Genomic DNA, 15,507 nt, shown 5'->3' with positions numbered 1-15,507 from the left:
GTTCATAGGTTCAGCGAGGGCTTTGTGAAATCCATAGCCTCCTTAACTCTTTAGTTGCCATGGAAGGTTTTAAAGTGTTATGTGTGCTTTGAGTACATAGTATTGAAATAAAACAATGTGTAATTGCCAGTGGCCCTGACTATGATTGAAATTAGTAATACTTGATAAACTAAAGTTTGTATTTTCAATAAATTCTGACGATGCAGAGAATATAAATTTACCAACTTATATTTCTGATAAGCTGCTAGATTTTTTTTTAGTGAAATGGATGTGTAGTTAAAATATTTGTTTTTATAACCTCTGATTATGAAACTGCAAATTTCCCATTTTCCACACAAAAATAAAATAAAACTTTCTTATGTGGGAGTAGAGAGGACTGAAGGCCTGCAGAGAAAAGAGAAACTGTGGGCAGGGGCATCTCTGTGACAATCTGGAAACCTAAGTCAGGAAAGGTCTCTAGGAGGAGATGGGGGTGGGGGGAGGGGGGCTGTAGCTGAGACGCCTAGTAGCAGGGGCCAGACTGAAGAAGGCACCCTCTTAAGAGACAGGACTTCTAGTGTAGGGAGAGCACCAGTCCATCCACAAAAACTTCAACCCAAAATTTACCCTGCCTATAAGACAGCCAAGGAGTAAAGCTAGAGCAGAGGGTAAGAGAATGCCCAGCCAATGCCTAGCCCAACCCAAGACCCGCCCATGGACGAGAGCCAACTCCTGACACTATTAACAATACTCTCCCATGGTATCAGACAGGAGCCTAGCAGAGTTGTCCTTTGAGAGGCTCCACCCCGCAGCAGTTTGAAACATGCTGAGACTCACAGCCAAACATTGGGTGAAGAGCAGGGAGTCTAATGGAAAAGTAGGGGTGAGGATTAAAGGACCCAGAGGTGACAGGAGTTCCACAAGAAGACCAACAGAGCCAACTAACCAGGGCCCAAGGACCATGCATGGACTCTAGGCTCTCTACACAGACGCAGCCAATGGGCAGCGGAGGCTTCAAGTGGCTCCTCTAGTAAGGGAGTCAGGCTGTCTCTGACATGGACTCTGTTGCGTGCTGTTTGATCACTTCCTCTCTCCTGTGGAACTACCTTGCCAGGCCACAGGGGAAGAAGAAGCACTCAGCCCTGATGCGACTTGATGAGCTGGGGTGACTGGGTAGGGGGAGCTTCCCTTTTCTGAGAAATAGGGGAGGGGGAAGGAGAGAGGGGCGACTGGGAGGAGGGAGGGGGCTACTACCGGGATGTAAAGTGAATAAATAAAACTTTCTTGTGATATTCCTGCAATTAAATGTAAAAACTATGTAGCCACCTGTAATGATAAAATTGTACTGGTGATTAATTTACAATTTGCTGATACTAACGTGTTTTTTGTAATTATTTTTTGTTTTGAGATTACAATGTAATTACATCACTTTTCCCTTCCCTTTCTTCCGCAAACCCTTCCACACAGCTTTCCTTGTTCCTTCAAACTCAGACCTCCCATTTCCTCATTAATTGCTGGTGTGTGTGTGTGTGTGTGTGTGTGTGTGTGTGTGTGTGTGTGTTCTTAAATACATAAGTACAACCTGCTCAGTCTGTAAAATAGTATTTGTACGTGTATTTTCAGGCCTGAGCACTTGACACCAGCTAACCAGCTGCGCAGTCCTCCTTGGAGAGGGCTCTCCCACTAGCAGCGCTCCGCAGTTGCCTGTAGTTCTTTGTGTAGAATTGAGGGCTTTCCCTGTCCACATTAGCGCATCTATTGTGGTAACCTCTGCCCTGCTCACTGCTAACCATGTTTAACGCTAAAGCTGCGGCCATAGAGACTGCCCCGCTGCCTAGTCTGAGGGCTGAAGTGGGTCTCTGGTCCCATTTGCTAGGACAACTAACTTCTATTCATTGTCCGTTGGCCTCCAGCTGAGTACCATGGCACATACAGATGCATAATAAAGCATTTTTTTTTAAAAAGATGAAGTCCATTTTATCTTTCCCCTTCTGTTCTAAGGAACTTTGACTTTGAACTATTACCCTTTGGGGGGGGGTTTAGCCTCAAGTTTTAAAGAACTGTAAATACAAGATTCCTATCACGTTTCCTTCATGCACTTTTAACATTCTATGTCATGTATATACACGTGGTTCCTAACTTATAATAGTTCAGCTTTGGTGTTTTGGCCATGGTAGTGTGGAAGTGATATGTACTAGAAAGAAGCCACAGTGTTGGGATGTGGTATTTTATTTTTTTTCCTGGGCTAGTAGAATACGATACGATATTCTGTTGCAAGCTGCAGGTTCAAACCAGCCACTGCGGTGGCTACGGAGTTGTCTTTTTATGGATGAGATTAATCAACAGACTACATGAGCAATTCACTTATCTTTATCCAATACAGTCTGTGCCAGGTGTTTCTGGCCAGCAGTAGGCTATATAAATGCTCAAGGATGTCTAAGGTGGAATAAACTAATGATACTTGGAAGCTCAAACATTAAATGTCGGGGGCTGGAGACATGGCTCAGTGGTTAGGAGCACTGACTGCTCCTCCAGAGGCCCTGAGTTCATTCCCACCATCTATAATGTGATCTGATGTGCACTGTATACATGATAAATACATCTTTAAAATAACATGAAATGTATTTTTGAAAAATTTAGTTACTACTTTTGGGTTGTTTGTTTGTAGCTTTGGCAGTCATGGAAATCACTCTGTAGATCAAGCTGGCTTCAACTCACAGAGATCTGCCTGCCTCTGCCTCCTTGAGTGTTGGACTAAAGGGTGTATCACCGCACGCAGATGTAGTTACTGTTATTAGTGTGTGTGTGTGCAGAAGTACACACTTCAGTGTGTATGTGGAGCTCAGAGGACCACTACGTGAAGACAGTTCTGTTCTTTCACCTGTACTGAGGTTCTGAGGATCAAATTTAGGTAGTCAGGCTTCTATGAGAAGCATCTCTACCTGCTGAGCTATCTCTCTTGCTTTTTTTGTTTTGTTTTGTTTTTCAAGACAGGGTTTCTTTGTAGACCAGGGTGGCCTGCCAAACTCTGAGATGGGCTTGACTCTGCCTCTGGAGTGCTGGGATTAAAGGCCTGCACCACCACCACCCAGCTCTCTCTGGCCTCTTAACTCCATTTTTTCCCCTTTGGTTTGTTTGTTCTTCAAGACAGGGTTTCTCTTGTAATTCTGGTTCTCCTGACTCTATTTGTACACTAGGCTGGCCTCAACTCATAGAGATCCACCTGCCTCTGCCTCCTGAGTGCTGGGGTTAAAGCCATGCGCCACCACGCCTGGCCCTTCTTAACTCCAATTTTTCTAGGATATTTGCAAGTAGTGAAAAAAGCAGCTCGTTGTAAGCTGAGGATCATCTGTATTTTGGTGTCCTAAACCAAGCTTCGGGGCATGTTGGCCAAAATTAAAATTCTTAGAGGACTAAGAGAACAATATCTGTAAAATATGGTCTTTCAAAAGTTGCTTAATTAAAACCACCTTAAGCCAGATGTGGTGGCACACGCCTTTAATCCCAGCACTTGGGAGGCAGAGGCAGGGGATCTCTGTGAGTTCGAGGCCAGCCTGGTCCACAAAGCAAGTCCAGGACAGCCAGGACTACAAGAGAAACCCTTGTGTCAGAAAAGTAAACAAACAAGCAAGCAAGCAAACAAACAAACAAAAACCCACTTTAATTTAAAACTGAGGTTCTTCTTTTGCTTTTCCTCCCTCCCAAAGCAGGGAGAAACTTTCAGCAATGTTACCCTTCAACCTGACCACAGCAGCCAAGGGGAACACAAAGCCTGAGTCTCTGTACTGTAAAATCTCATTAACCAGAGAAGACTAAACTCATACTGCAGTGGACAGGCTTGTGTCACACACCACTGTCCCTAGAGAATCATTCACGATTTTGTTTGTTCTTTGAGTCAGCCAGCCTTTGTCCCAGAATTATGTTTTCCAAACTGACTGGCTTTTTACAATTTGCTTATAGCAATTTAATATTTTCTATAACTCCTAATTTCCTTTCCCTTTACACATGAAGGGAGTTGGGGATATAGTTTAGTATGTGCTTAACATGCCTATGTGAATTATGGGTTCAATTTCCTCCAATGATAAACAAGAAACTCAACACGCCTATAGACATGTATAGAGGTATACCAGCATCTACATCATGAGCAACACATGCCCATGGGCCACGGGGCAGCTATGAGTGTGTCCCAGCACGTTTGAAGATGGCAATGCCGTACAGCAATGTCAAAACACTGGCTACTCGTGAGTCATCTAGGGGTCATGATCCTTTACACTATGAGTGCTTCTATGTATTCAATCCATATACTTTTTCTCATATTTAATGTCTATTACCTTCATTTTATATACATTTACAGACACACCAAGTCTCATTACTAATTGTTAAAATTCCTTGTTCTTAGCAGAATTTGTTACCAGCCTTGGGCCATATTGACCCCAACTTTACTCTCATATCTTTCACATTAGTTTTCCTGTATTGAATTTAGGCTTTTGTTGTTTTTGAGACTGTCCTTGAACTCTATGTAGACCAGACTGGCCTGAAGCTCAAAAGCCTGTCTGCCTCCTGAGTCCTAAGATTAAAGGTGTGCACCATCATGTCCATCTGAATTTAGGCATTTTCTTTCTTTCTTTTTTTTTTAAAAACCAAGTCATACTAAAAGCACAATACTTGGAACAAAAATTTTAATACTCAACTTTATCTGACTTTCTATTTTTATTTTTTGAAACAAGGTTTCTTTGTGTAGCCCTGCCTGCCCAGTAACTTGCTTTACAGACCAGGATGGCCTCATACTCAAGAGATCCACCTGTCTCTGCCTCCCAAGCGCTGGGATTAAAAGTGTATGCCACAAAGCCCAGACCTCTATTTTTATTTTTTGACACAGGATCTTACTATGTAGAGCTGCCTGGTCTCAAACTCAGAGATTCTCTGCCTTTGGCTCCTGCATGCTGGGATGAGGGTGTGTGACACCTTGTCCTGCCTTATTCCCTTGTTTCCTTTATTGCCGTATCTGAAGATCAAATTCAGGGTCTTACAAATACTATGAAAACTACTGTTTCTAAAACCTGTATTACCTGTATTATCTGTAGGCCCGGCTAGCAATCAATTAAGACACAGACACTTGTTATATTTTAAAATAGCCTTAGTTAACCTGGGGCAGGGCAGATCATCCTCTAAACTACCTCTCAAAGTGGGACAGGCATAGAATCCCTGCCTCAGCCTCACACCATCTGCTTCTAATAACTTTTATCAAGCTACCTCCCATCCATAATCCCACATACTTGTTAATGTTCTTCATCTGGGCCGGCTTCTCCATCCATGCTGGCCATGTGCATCTCCTCCATCTAACCCATGGAGGCCTTCCTCTCTTCCCTTCAGGTCTCTCTACTTTCTCCGCCTCTCTTTTGTAGACTTCCGCTCCCTCCCTCTCTCTCTCTCTCTCTCTCTCTCTCTCTCTCTCTCTCTCTCTCTCTCTGTCTTAGCCCCACCTATCGATTGCCCTGCCCAGGCGGGATGGCTTTTTATTAAACAAAAAGTTCCCAGAAACAGCAAGCAGTAATTAGTATCAAAATACATCAGACCATCCCCCAACAGAAAACACTCTACTACTGAGCTATATGATGAACCTAGTTTATAAAACCTTAAATGGCTACTATGGATGTTCATATACTGTCTTTGAAAGAACTACTGATACAGTGGATATTTCTCCTCTGTGTTCTCCAGCATAGGAGAGTTTATGAAAGTTAGAAGAAATCGCTAGTCTTTAAACCTTTGAGTCCTTAACAAAAATGTTACAATTAGAAAAAACAAAAGCCCCAAGAATTCATCTTAGTTAACAGGATTTAAGTTCAGTCAACTGTTATGTTCTTCCTATGTGATTTTTTTTAAAGTTCAGTTGTTAACTAAGTAATTAAACCAATGAAAACCACTGCATACTTCCACGCTGTTGAAACAGTTACTAGTACAGGGGAGAAGCTGCAACAGCTTGGGCTCCATCTAGGAACCATAAGGGAAAAAGTTTCTAAGAGCAAGACTAAGGCCAGTTGTGGTGGTGCTTGCCCTTAGTCCCAGCACTCGGGAGGCAGAGGCAGGCGGATCACTGTGAGTTCAAGGCCAGCCTGGTCTACCAAGTGAGTCTAGGACAGCCAAGGCTACACAGAGAAACCCTGTCTCAAAAAACCGAAATTAATAAATAAAATACTAAGAACACATACTTGATTCTTTAAGGTGTGACGTCCCAGAGGAAGATTTCTCTGATTTTTATGTTCTTAAAAGTTCCATTTATTGTGGCTGGAAAGAAGGCTCAGGTCTTGCTCTGACGCTTTTCCCAGAACCAACATGGTGGCTCACATCTAACTGTAACTCCAGTTCCAGATCTGACATCTCTTCCGGCCTCCAGTGATACCAACCATGCAAATGGTGCACACACACATGCAAGCAAAACATTGATATACAAACATAAAATTTTAAATTAGTCAGGCACGTTATGCCAGCACTCGGGGAGGTAGAGGCCAGTGAGTCTGAGAGCAGCCCGGTCTACAAAGTGAGTCCAGGACAGCCACAGCTACAGAGAGAAACCCTGTCTCAAACAAACAAACCCACAAAAACAACAACAAAATTTAAATCCAGGCATGGTGGTGCACACCTTTAATCCCAGTACTTAAGAGACAGAGGCAGGTGGATCTCCGTGTGTTTGAGGCCAGCCTGGTCTATAAAGTGGGTCCAGGACAGCCAGGATACAAGAGAAACCCTGTCTCAAAAACTAAAAAACAAAACAAAACAAAACAAAAAAGATTCCTTATGTGTGTAAGTACCAATACATATTTCTATGTATCCTGTGCACATGGTGCCTGGGGAGGGCACCAGAGGACACTGGTGCTCTAGACATGGTTGTGAGCCATGATGTGGGTGCTGGAAACTAAGCTCAGGTCCTCTGGAAGTCAGTGCTCTTAACCACTGAGCCACCTCTCCAGCCGCCCCCTGCCTCCCATTTCTGATTTTGATTAGTTAAGTTTAAGTTGCTGGTTATGTTGAGTTGGGTGTCAGAGCTACACCCTTCTTAGTCAAACGGACACATTTTTATTTTTCAGTCAATAAAAATTCTTTATCTGTGAATCTGTGAGACAGAGATTATATTCCCTACTTTGTAGGATTGCTGTGAGGACGAAATGATAAATTGTGTGAAATGTATTTCTTTATTGTTTTTCTTCCTTTGTTTGGTTGGTTTGTTTTTGTTTTTGAGACAGGGTTTCTCTGCATGTAGCCATGGCTGCCTCTGGAACTTGTTCAGTAGACCAGGCAGGCCTCGAATTCAGAGGTTTGCCTGCCTCTGCTTCCCGAGTGCTGGGATTAAAGACGTGCACTACCACTGCCAGGCCATAAATTTATTTTTTTATGTGATATACTACAGTGAGAAAATATCCACTAAAGACCTATTAAATAGAAAGCAGCAAATCTGATGGTTAAGACTGAGGCTGTCCTCAACCTCAGAGCGTCAGTGGTGTTTCTCCCCTAGAGCCCTAAACAGTCAGAAGGCTGAGACAGCAAGGCTGCTGGGAATTTTAGGGCAGCCAAGGCCAGTGAGAGACTGTTTAATAAAACAAGCAAGGGCGCCGAGATGTAGAAGTAGCTAAAGCTGCTGGCCACCCCACCAAGCACAAGGCCCTGCTTAGATCCTCAGGACTCACACGGGAGAAAAAGAGAAAGAACCACTTCTTGCAAGCCGTCCTCTGACCTCTATACATGTGTTCTGGTTAATGCACGCGCGCGCGCGCACACACACACACACACACACACACACACACACGCACGCACGCACAGATACCCCCCATGCACAAATACACACACACACACAGAGAATACAATAAAAAAAGGAAATAAAACCAAGCTAACAACTACAGAAAAACTGAAAAAGAATGAAATATCCTGAAGAAAATTTAATCTTGTAGAAACGATGACTACACAAATATGTTACAGCACCATGAACACTAACTTGGCAATAAATAACATCGTATATCATATTGGCCCAAAGAGGAATTAGGAGGGTTCAGAAGATATGCTGGTATTGAACTGTGACAGATGGAGAAAAAATTACAACTTAAATGCAGTGTGTGTGTGCTTCTTTCTTTCTTTTTGGTATTTTGAGACAAGGTTTTTCTCTTTGTAGCCTTGGCTGTCCTGGACGCCCTTTGTAGACCAGCTTGGCCTCAAATTCACAGAGATCCATCTGCTCCTGCCTCCCTAAGTGCTGGGATTGCAGGCTTTGGCCCCGGGTCCTGCTGGTGTGTGTTTTCCTAGGACAGGAGCTCTTCCTGTGGACAGAATGGCTGAGAACTCACGGGACAGCCTGCGCTTGCCCCTCACGCCTTTGCCTCCCATAGCATTGGGTTTGCTTGCTTGTTTTAGGAACCTACAAACTTCAACATCGTGGTGAATTCAGGGAAAGGCTTAAAAAAAAAAAATCAATGTGACCAAGGCAGACACATACCTAGAGAAATTACTTTAGTAAAATAAATTAGGGAATTGAGAAAGGCCTTATATAACAGTGTACTCTTTCTTTTGCGGGGAGGGCGATCGACATAGGGTTTCCCTGTGTGGCCTTGGCTGTCCTGGACACGCTTTGTAGACCAGCCTGGAGTTGAACTAACAGAGATCCGGCAGCCTCTGCCTCCCTAGTGCTGAGATTACAGGCGTGCACCACCATGCCCAGCTTAATAATGGAAAACCATCTGGGGTTATTGAACAAAGAGAATAATGCTTAAAACTAGTTTAGAAAAAGAATCTTACTTTCATGTGTTGAACTGGCTGGAGAGAAGGGGCAGAAAAACTAGAGAATGTTAAAATAATTTAAGGCACTAGGAAGAAATTTCTAATAGATAGCTGGAAATATTCAAAGTTTGAAAATATGATTCAGGGAAAGATCACCCAGTAACTGAGTATAGTGGCAGAAGAGGCTTGAAAATGTCTACATGCCAGGGATTAAATGAGAAAAAAACAGAAATAAGGAACAGTGACTTAAAGCGTAGAATAAGAGTTTTAATTAATGTAAAGAAAAATGCAAATTGGATTTGGGAACTTTGTGGTATGGCGGATGCCTTGCAATACGGAAAGCAATCTACTACAACGCAAAACAGTGTAGTGAGACACCTAGCAGCACCACGGAGGTTTGGCTAAAAATATGCATTTTCACTTGTAACTTCCGCGCTCAGCAATTGGAGCAGAAACCACAAGGCTTCTGTGAGACCTTATAACCAAACAAATTAAAAGCATTCTCTGCCTCACTTTATACCTACTGTGTCAAACCTCGGGCAAACAGTCGTCACGTTTGGAAAGAATAAACCTGGACCACCAGATTTATTTGCAAAATCTGATAGCATGGGTAAAAACGAAGGGGTTAGTTTAAAGGCGAGTGATTACAAATTCTCAGTTTGGCTTAAGATTCTGTCGTTTTAAGTGAAATACAATTAGCTTTTGAAAATCACGAAAGACTCTCTGGAGACATGCAGAAAGTGGGTTTAAAAAAAAAAATCTTAATGTAAGGTAAAAAAGCAAGTCACTCTACCATTCGGAGGAGTCACGCCTAGCACCCAGATTTAAAACATCCGGATTCAGCGCGCCGGAGAGCCGCCTAGCACGCGCGGCATTGTGGGATTTGTAGTTCTGGTTTGCCTTCCTGAAACTACTAACAAATCTTCGGCTGTTCTCTGAAACGGACCCAGTCCTAACAGGGCCTGGCTCTCCCGCGCCTCCGCAGAATTTCAGGGTATCGCCGTCCCTTTCTCGGTCCGTGATCCGGAGCGCAGAAGGGGGAGAGAGAGAAGCGCGCGACTCGGCCAGCGGCGACCCAGCAGCCCGACGCACACACTCTGCGTCACCGCAGGCGGCGGCGGATGATGAGTTCCGGCGCGCACGTCAGGGGTGCTGTGTCACTCAGCCCGATCGGCGCGCCCCTTCCCCCGCGGTGCTTCCGTACCGGCTGACGGGCCCTTCCGGTCTCCCGCGCCCCTCACCTGCAGGCGGGGGCTCGGGCCGCAACCCGGCGCACGGCGGCTCGGGCCTGCGGACGACGAGTCTCGCGCTGTGCCCGGGAGCCGGCTTCCGGACCCTCGCTGGCCATGGCGAGCGGCGCCGCCAGATACCGGCTGAGCTGCTCGCTCCTGGGCCACGAGCTGGACGTGAGGGGCCTGGTGTGCTGCCTCTACCCGCCGGGGGCCTTTGTGTCTGCGTCCCGGGACCGCACCACCCGCCTCTGGGCCCCGGACAGGTGAGCGCTGCAAGCCCGGCGGCCCCGCGGGTGGATCCCAGGCTTCCAGACACGTGGGAGGAGGGACCCACCTTCCCTGCCGTGTGTCCCTCCCTCCCTCTCCCCGGCGCTGCCCGTGCCGCCCCGCGGATTCCCGAGCGGTGGCACTCCCGGGCGCGCTGTCTGCGGAACCGCAAAGATTTCGGGTGAATGAGTATGGAGTGGAAGGACCTGGCCCTAATTTGGCCACTAACGGGCGCCTTGACCTTGGACGAGCATCTTAAAAACACCTCTAGGGTCCTCGGCGTTGGCAGCCCCAGCTCTCGGGTTTCGTTTAGGCTTCAGTAGTTATTGGTCCTTGCGCACCCTTTCCCAGTTCCGGTTCTATGAAGACATCTGGCCTGCCCCCCTCGCTCCGTTCTCGGGAGTTGCTCTCCAGCCTTCTCTCGGATTTAATTTTGGAAGACTGTAGTTCCCAGTGATTGCCTTGCAGAGAGTTAGGAATGGAGTCTTCTCCTGGTTGGCCAGGTTATAGTTCGAGTGGGGAGGAGACGGTGAACCTCCTCAAATGTTTATTCCTGTGTAGGAATGTGCTATTTTTTTGAGGAGGAAAAAAGAAATTATCATTGCCTTCAGTTCTACCTGTAACCCCCGCACCCCCCAAAATAAGTTAACCAAAAAGTTAAAGTCCAGTCCAAATCAGTATCCGAGGTTACATTTAAGTCCCGATAGTTGAGAAAATTAAGTCAGTAAACGGATTTCAGGAAAGATAATTGAGCCTAGTTGTTGAGTTACATATTCTGTGGAGAAGGAACACCGCTGACCGGTTCTGTTTACAGAACTCTCTTATAATCTATTAGGAAGATAATAGAGTTAGGTGGGAGAGACATTAAAAAAAGAGCCTTAAAAAAAAAAGCTGTTCCGTGTGTGTGTGTGTGTGTGTGTGTGTGTGTGTGTGTGTGTGTGTTTTGGTTGTGAGCCGAGCCTAGCCTTTACCGGCCGAGCCATCTCTCCAGCTCAGAGTGTGTGTCCTTTGAAGCCGACTTCTCTTATTAGGATATTGATTGAGCTTATCTTTGATAGTGGAATGGAGGGAGGGGGGCTTCGAAGTGGAAAAGCTGAAGTTGGAAGGGCACTGTAGACAGCATAACAAAGGATTGTGGTTCTGGATTGAGAAAAGAAGGTTCTAGGCTGATCAGAGATGAACTGTAACATGACCATGACAGCAGGGCTTGTTTTCTTTTTCTTTTATTTTGTTTTTTTGTTTTTTCAAGACACGGTTTCTCTGTGTGATATCCTTAGCTGTCCTGGAACTCTCTTTGTAGACTAGGCTGGCCTTGAACTCACCTGCCTCTGTCTCCCAAGTCCTAGGATTAAAGGGGAGGGCAGGTCTTGAAGGCTGGGAGCCAAGCTGTAGGGTTTATATGTAAAAACACTGAGTTCCAAGCAGGGAGTGGTTTGGTTTAATTTGAATGTTAATAAGTTTTGTATAGTCTAAAGGCAAAGGAGGAGTAGATCACTTTGATGGCTTTTGTAGTGCAGCCAATGTGTGTCCGTAGAATAGAGATATTATAGAGAAAACTGCTGTCCCGTGCTCCGTTGGATATGACCTCCGTATGTCTCTTCCAACTATTAAGAGTCTACAGCATCCCAAACCACTTAGTAAAGTAGATAACGTTTTATGTATTTGAGTATAATTATTGGTGAAATTTGTATCTTTAAAATGGAGTCTCTCACTCTCATTAAAAATATTAATAATATTAAAAACATTGGAGCTATAGTTTAGCTCACTGCTTAGCCTACATAAGACCCTGAATTCAGTGCCCAGCAAATAAAAAAAATCCAACAGAAGCCTGCATCTACAAGGACAGCATTGTGTTAAGGAGTACCTACTGTAGAGGATGCCTGTTTTAGTACTTGATCTTGTCATTAACCTTTACATTCTGTAAAGCTGTTGTAGGTTGACAGAAGGGCAGTAACTGGAGTCATTGGTTTGGTTTTCTTGAGACAGGTTTTCTCTGTGTAGCCCTGGCTATCATGGAACTCTGTAGACCAGGCTGGCCTTGAACTCAAAGAGATCCACAGTCCTCTGCCTCCCTGAGTGCTGGAACTAAAGGCATGCGCCACCAATGCCCTGCTTGGAGTCATTGTGCTTTCCTGGGAACTTTAGACTGAAATAATCTTCCATTTGAAAACTGATTCTTTTTGTTTGTTTTCATTTCGTTTTTCAAGACAGGGTTTCTCTGTGTAGCCATGGTTGTCCTGGACTCACTTTGTAGACCTGGCTAGCCTTGCATTCACAGAGATTGCCTGCCATGCTTGGATTAAAGGTGTGCCTCTACACTGTCCAGCTGAAAAATGGCTCTTCTTACTGATGTTTTTCTTCAAAATTTGCTTACACATTATCAACTAGCAGCGGCCAGTATTTGCAGCTAAGAGCGTTATCATTCCTAGCTGTGGAGGTTAGTGTCTCATTCACTCAGTGATTAGCTTCTGCATCTCAGCAGTAGTTTTCATGATCTAAAAGGAGTCTATAGCTGGCACACTGACAATTTTCATTTCCTGGTATATTAATTGAGTTAATGAAGGGCTAAACCATATTGGGAGTCAAGTATAAAACTTGTTTTTCTATATCCATTGTTGATATGAACTAATAATGATGGGAGAATTTAGGAGGTAGAAATAGCTGGATTTTAGGGTGGATTTACCATCTAGGTTTTAGCCAAAGTCCATTGAAAACCCAAAAGGTCCAGCTCAGCAGGAAAAAACACTGCCTCATGGTTGTGTGCATAACTAGACTAGCCGGCATGCCCTGGCGCACACTGCTTCAGACCTCTTTAACAGGCATCCCACTAGCTTGCCGCAAACTCTGGCAAGAGAGAGAAGAGGTATGGCTTCAGCATCGTCTTTATATTGATTGGCCTTTTGAAAACTACCCATTTTTTTGCATTTTTATTAATTTATTCAGATTACAACTCAATTGTTCTCCCATCACTTTATCCTTCCGTTCCACCTACCCTCCCACCCCCACCCTACTACCCGCCCTTAGGTCCATGTCCAAGGGGGAATCTCCTACCCCACTTCATGGTTGCAGATTAACAAGTCTTATCTTGGAAAACTACCCATATTTGAAGGTATAATTTGCCTTTCTTGACCATGCTAAGACAAACGTGACTTCTCTGGTTGACACTGAACAGGTTGCGGCCTAACTCAGGACAGCGCTATGGGGTTAGCTAGGAAAGCCAGTCCCTATCCCATCCCAGATGCCTTTCTTCAGAGGCAACATTTTTATATAATAGCTTAGTTTGTGTTTTATTTCGATGTCAATGTAAAAAAATGCAATGTTGCAATATCTGTATATTGATTTTAACGCATTATTTGTTGGTTTCTGCGAAGGAACATTAGAAATTAGTGTTCCTTGTTTTCTGCCCACCCACATTTCATCTGTCTTTTTTTTTTTAATTTTTAAAAGATTTATGTATTTATTAAGTATACAGTGTTTTGCCTGGCATGTATGCCAGAAGAGGGCACCAGATCTCATTATAGATGGATGTGAGCCAACATGTGGTTGCTGTTGCTGGGAATTGAACTCAGGGTCTTTGGAGGAACAAGCAGTGCTCTTAACCTCGAGCCATCTCTCCAACCCTCATCTGTCTTTCTGTATGCTGACTTTTGCTTAGCTTGACCAAATCGATTTGTGACTATATAATTTTAGTCTACATCAGTGTTGTAAACTGTTAACTTTTCCTCAACAACTTTATGATCTTTCTTAGTTTTTTGTTTTCTCCCTAGTTTAGGTTTTCATTTGCTGAGTTTTCTATGTATTTATCGGAATTCCACTTCAAAAAAATTTTTTTTTGTTTTGGTGTTTTTGTTTGTTTGTTTGTTTGTTTGTTTTTCCAAGACGGAGTTTCTCAAAATCCTCAGAGATCCACCCTGCCTTTGCCTCCCAGAGAGTGGGGTTACAGGTGTGTGCCGCTGTCCCTGGCTCACTTCAAATTCTTTAAATTAACATTTAGCTGGACCTGTGGCTCAGGCCTGTAATCACTCCCAGCCCTGGGAGGGAGGCGGGGCAGAGGCAGGTGGATCTCTGAGTTTGAGGCCAGCCTGATCGACAGAGGGAGTCCAGGACAGCCAAGGCTATATAGAGACACCCTGTCTTGAAAAATAACAGCAGCAAAAACTATTTTAAAGTGTTGGACAATTTAGGATTTCATCCTCTTCTAACAGATGAGAGGCTTTCTCATCTGTCACTGGTGCACAAGGAATCTTGGGTAACCTTACTATCACTTCTTTAGACTGCTAGTGTTGAACTTCTGTTATTTAGACATCGGCTGTCACTTTCTTAGTTTTCTTCATCGTGCCTTACTGGAGCATATCCTCCAGGTGCGGCCTGAGTATAGTTTGTCAGTAATGAAGGTGCTTCAGGCTTACAAGTTTGAAAACAGTTTTTTTCTGTCTTGCTACAGTAGTGACAATTGGAGTGTGTGATTCTAATCCTGCAGTAATTTTTCTCCTAGGTTTTACAGCATTGCTCCAGTTGTGCTCTTATGATAAGTCTGAGTCATCCTAGTTTGTACCTGTTACTCCCTCTCCCTGACGTGTTCACTTAAAAAGGAGTCTGTCTGTCTGTTTTCATCCATTTTCCTGGACCATTAGTTGGCTTTTTGGGTTTTGGTGTGTGTGTGTGTGTGTGTGTGTGTGTGTGTGTGTGTGTGTTACTGTTGTTGGGTTTTGTGTTTGTTTGTTTTCTGTGACAGGGTTTCTCTGTGTAGCCCTGGCTGTCCTGGACTCACTTTGTAGACCAGGCTGGTCTGAAACTCATAGAGATTCACCTGCCTCTCTGCATCCCGAGTGCTGGGATAAAGGTGTGTGCCACCATGCCAGGCCATAATTGTGATAGCCTCTGGCAAAACTTCTCGAATTAATCCGTTGCTTTCTTTCTCCATTTCTTTTCTGTCTTCTTTCTTAGGAGCGTCTATGCAGATGCTGAGCTTATCTTCTGCATGGCTTTTCTCTCTCCTGCTGCGTTATAGTGGGCTGACTTGATGAACTCACGTCCTGGTTCATGGTTGCCAAACTTCCCATATCTCACACAATGAGTGCTGGGTTTTTTGTTGTTGGTTAGTTGGTTTTGGGTTTTGTTTCTTCTCCCCCCCCCCTCGCCCCCATTACTTTCTCCTTGGGAGTCTGCTTCCTCCACATTGTGTTGTTTTCCCTCTTGACTGCTTGTTTCATGGTGGAGGTTTTTCCCTGGCTGTCTGCTTCCTTGGTATGTGCTCAGCTCTGAG

At 44.4% G+C, this 15,507-nt stretch overlaps 2 protein-coding genes across 2 annotated transcripts in view; one reads left to right on the top strand and one right to left on the bottom strand.

The window, feature by feature from the left end:
- Positions 1 to 9,802, bottom strand: part of IFT74 (intraflagellar transport 74) — a 112,725-nt gene extending 102,923 nt beyond the window's left edge. Inside the window, exon 1 of the mRNA XM_084795550.1 lies at positions 9,536 to 9,802. Within this exon, the coding sequence (XP_084651676.1) occupies positions 9,536 to 9,538 (3 nt within the window). The 5' untranslated portion in view covers positions 9,539 to 9,802. The remainder of the gene's footprint in view (positions 1 to 9,535) is intronic.
- A 141-nt stretch (positions 9,803 to 9,943) lies between these two features.
- Positions 9,944 to 15,507, top strand: part of PLAA (phospholipase A2 activating protein) — a 32,808-nt gene continuing 27,244 nt past the window's right edge. Inside the window, exon 1 of the mRNA XM_084795536.1 lies at positions 9,944 to 10,237. Within this exon, the coding sequence (XP_084651662.1) occupies positions 10,089 to 10,237 (149 nt within the window). The 5' untranslated portion in view covers positions 9,944 to 10,088. The remainder of the gene's footprint in view (positions 10,238 to 15,507) is intronic.

The sequence above is a fragment of the Acomys minous genome (genome assembly GCF_964271855.1).
Source record: "Acomys minous genome assembly, chromosome: 1".
Classification (NCBI taxonomy): domain Eukaryota; kingdom Metazoa; phylum Chordata; class Mammalia; order Rodentia; family Muridae; genus Acomys; species Acomys minous.
This window is presented reverse-complemented; position numbering and strand designations above follow the sequence as displayed.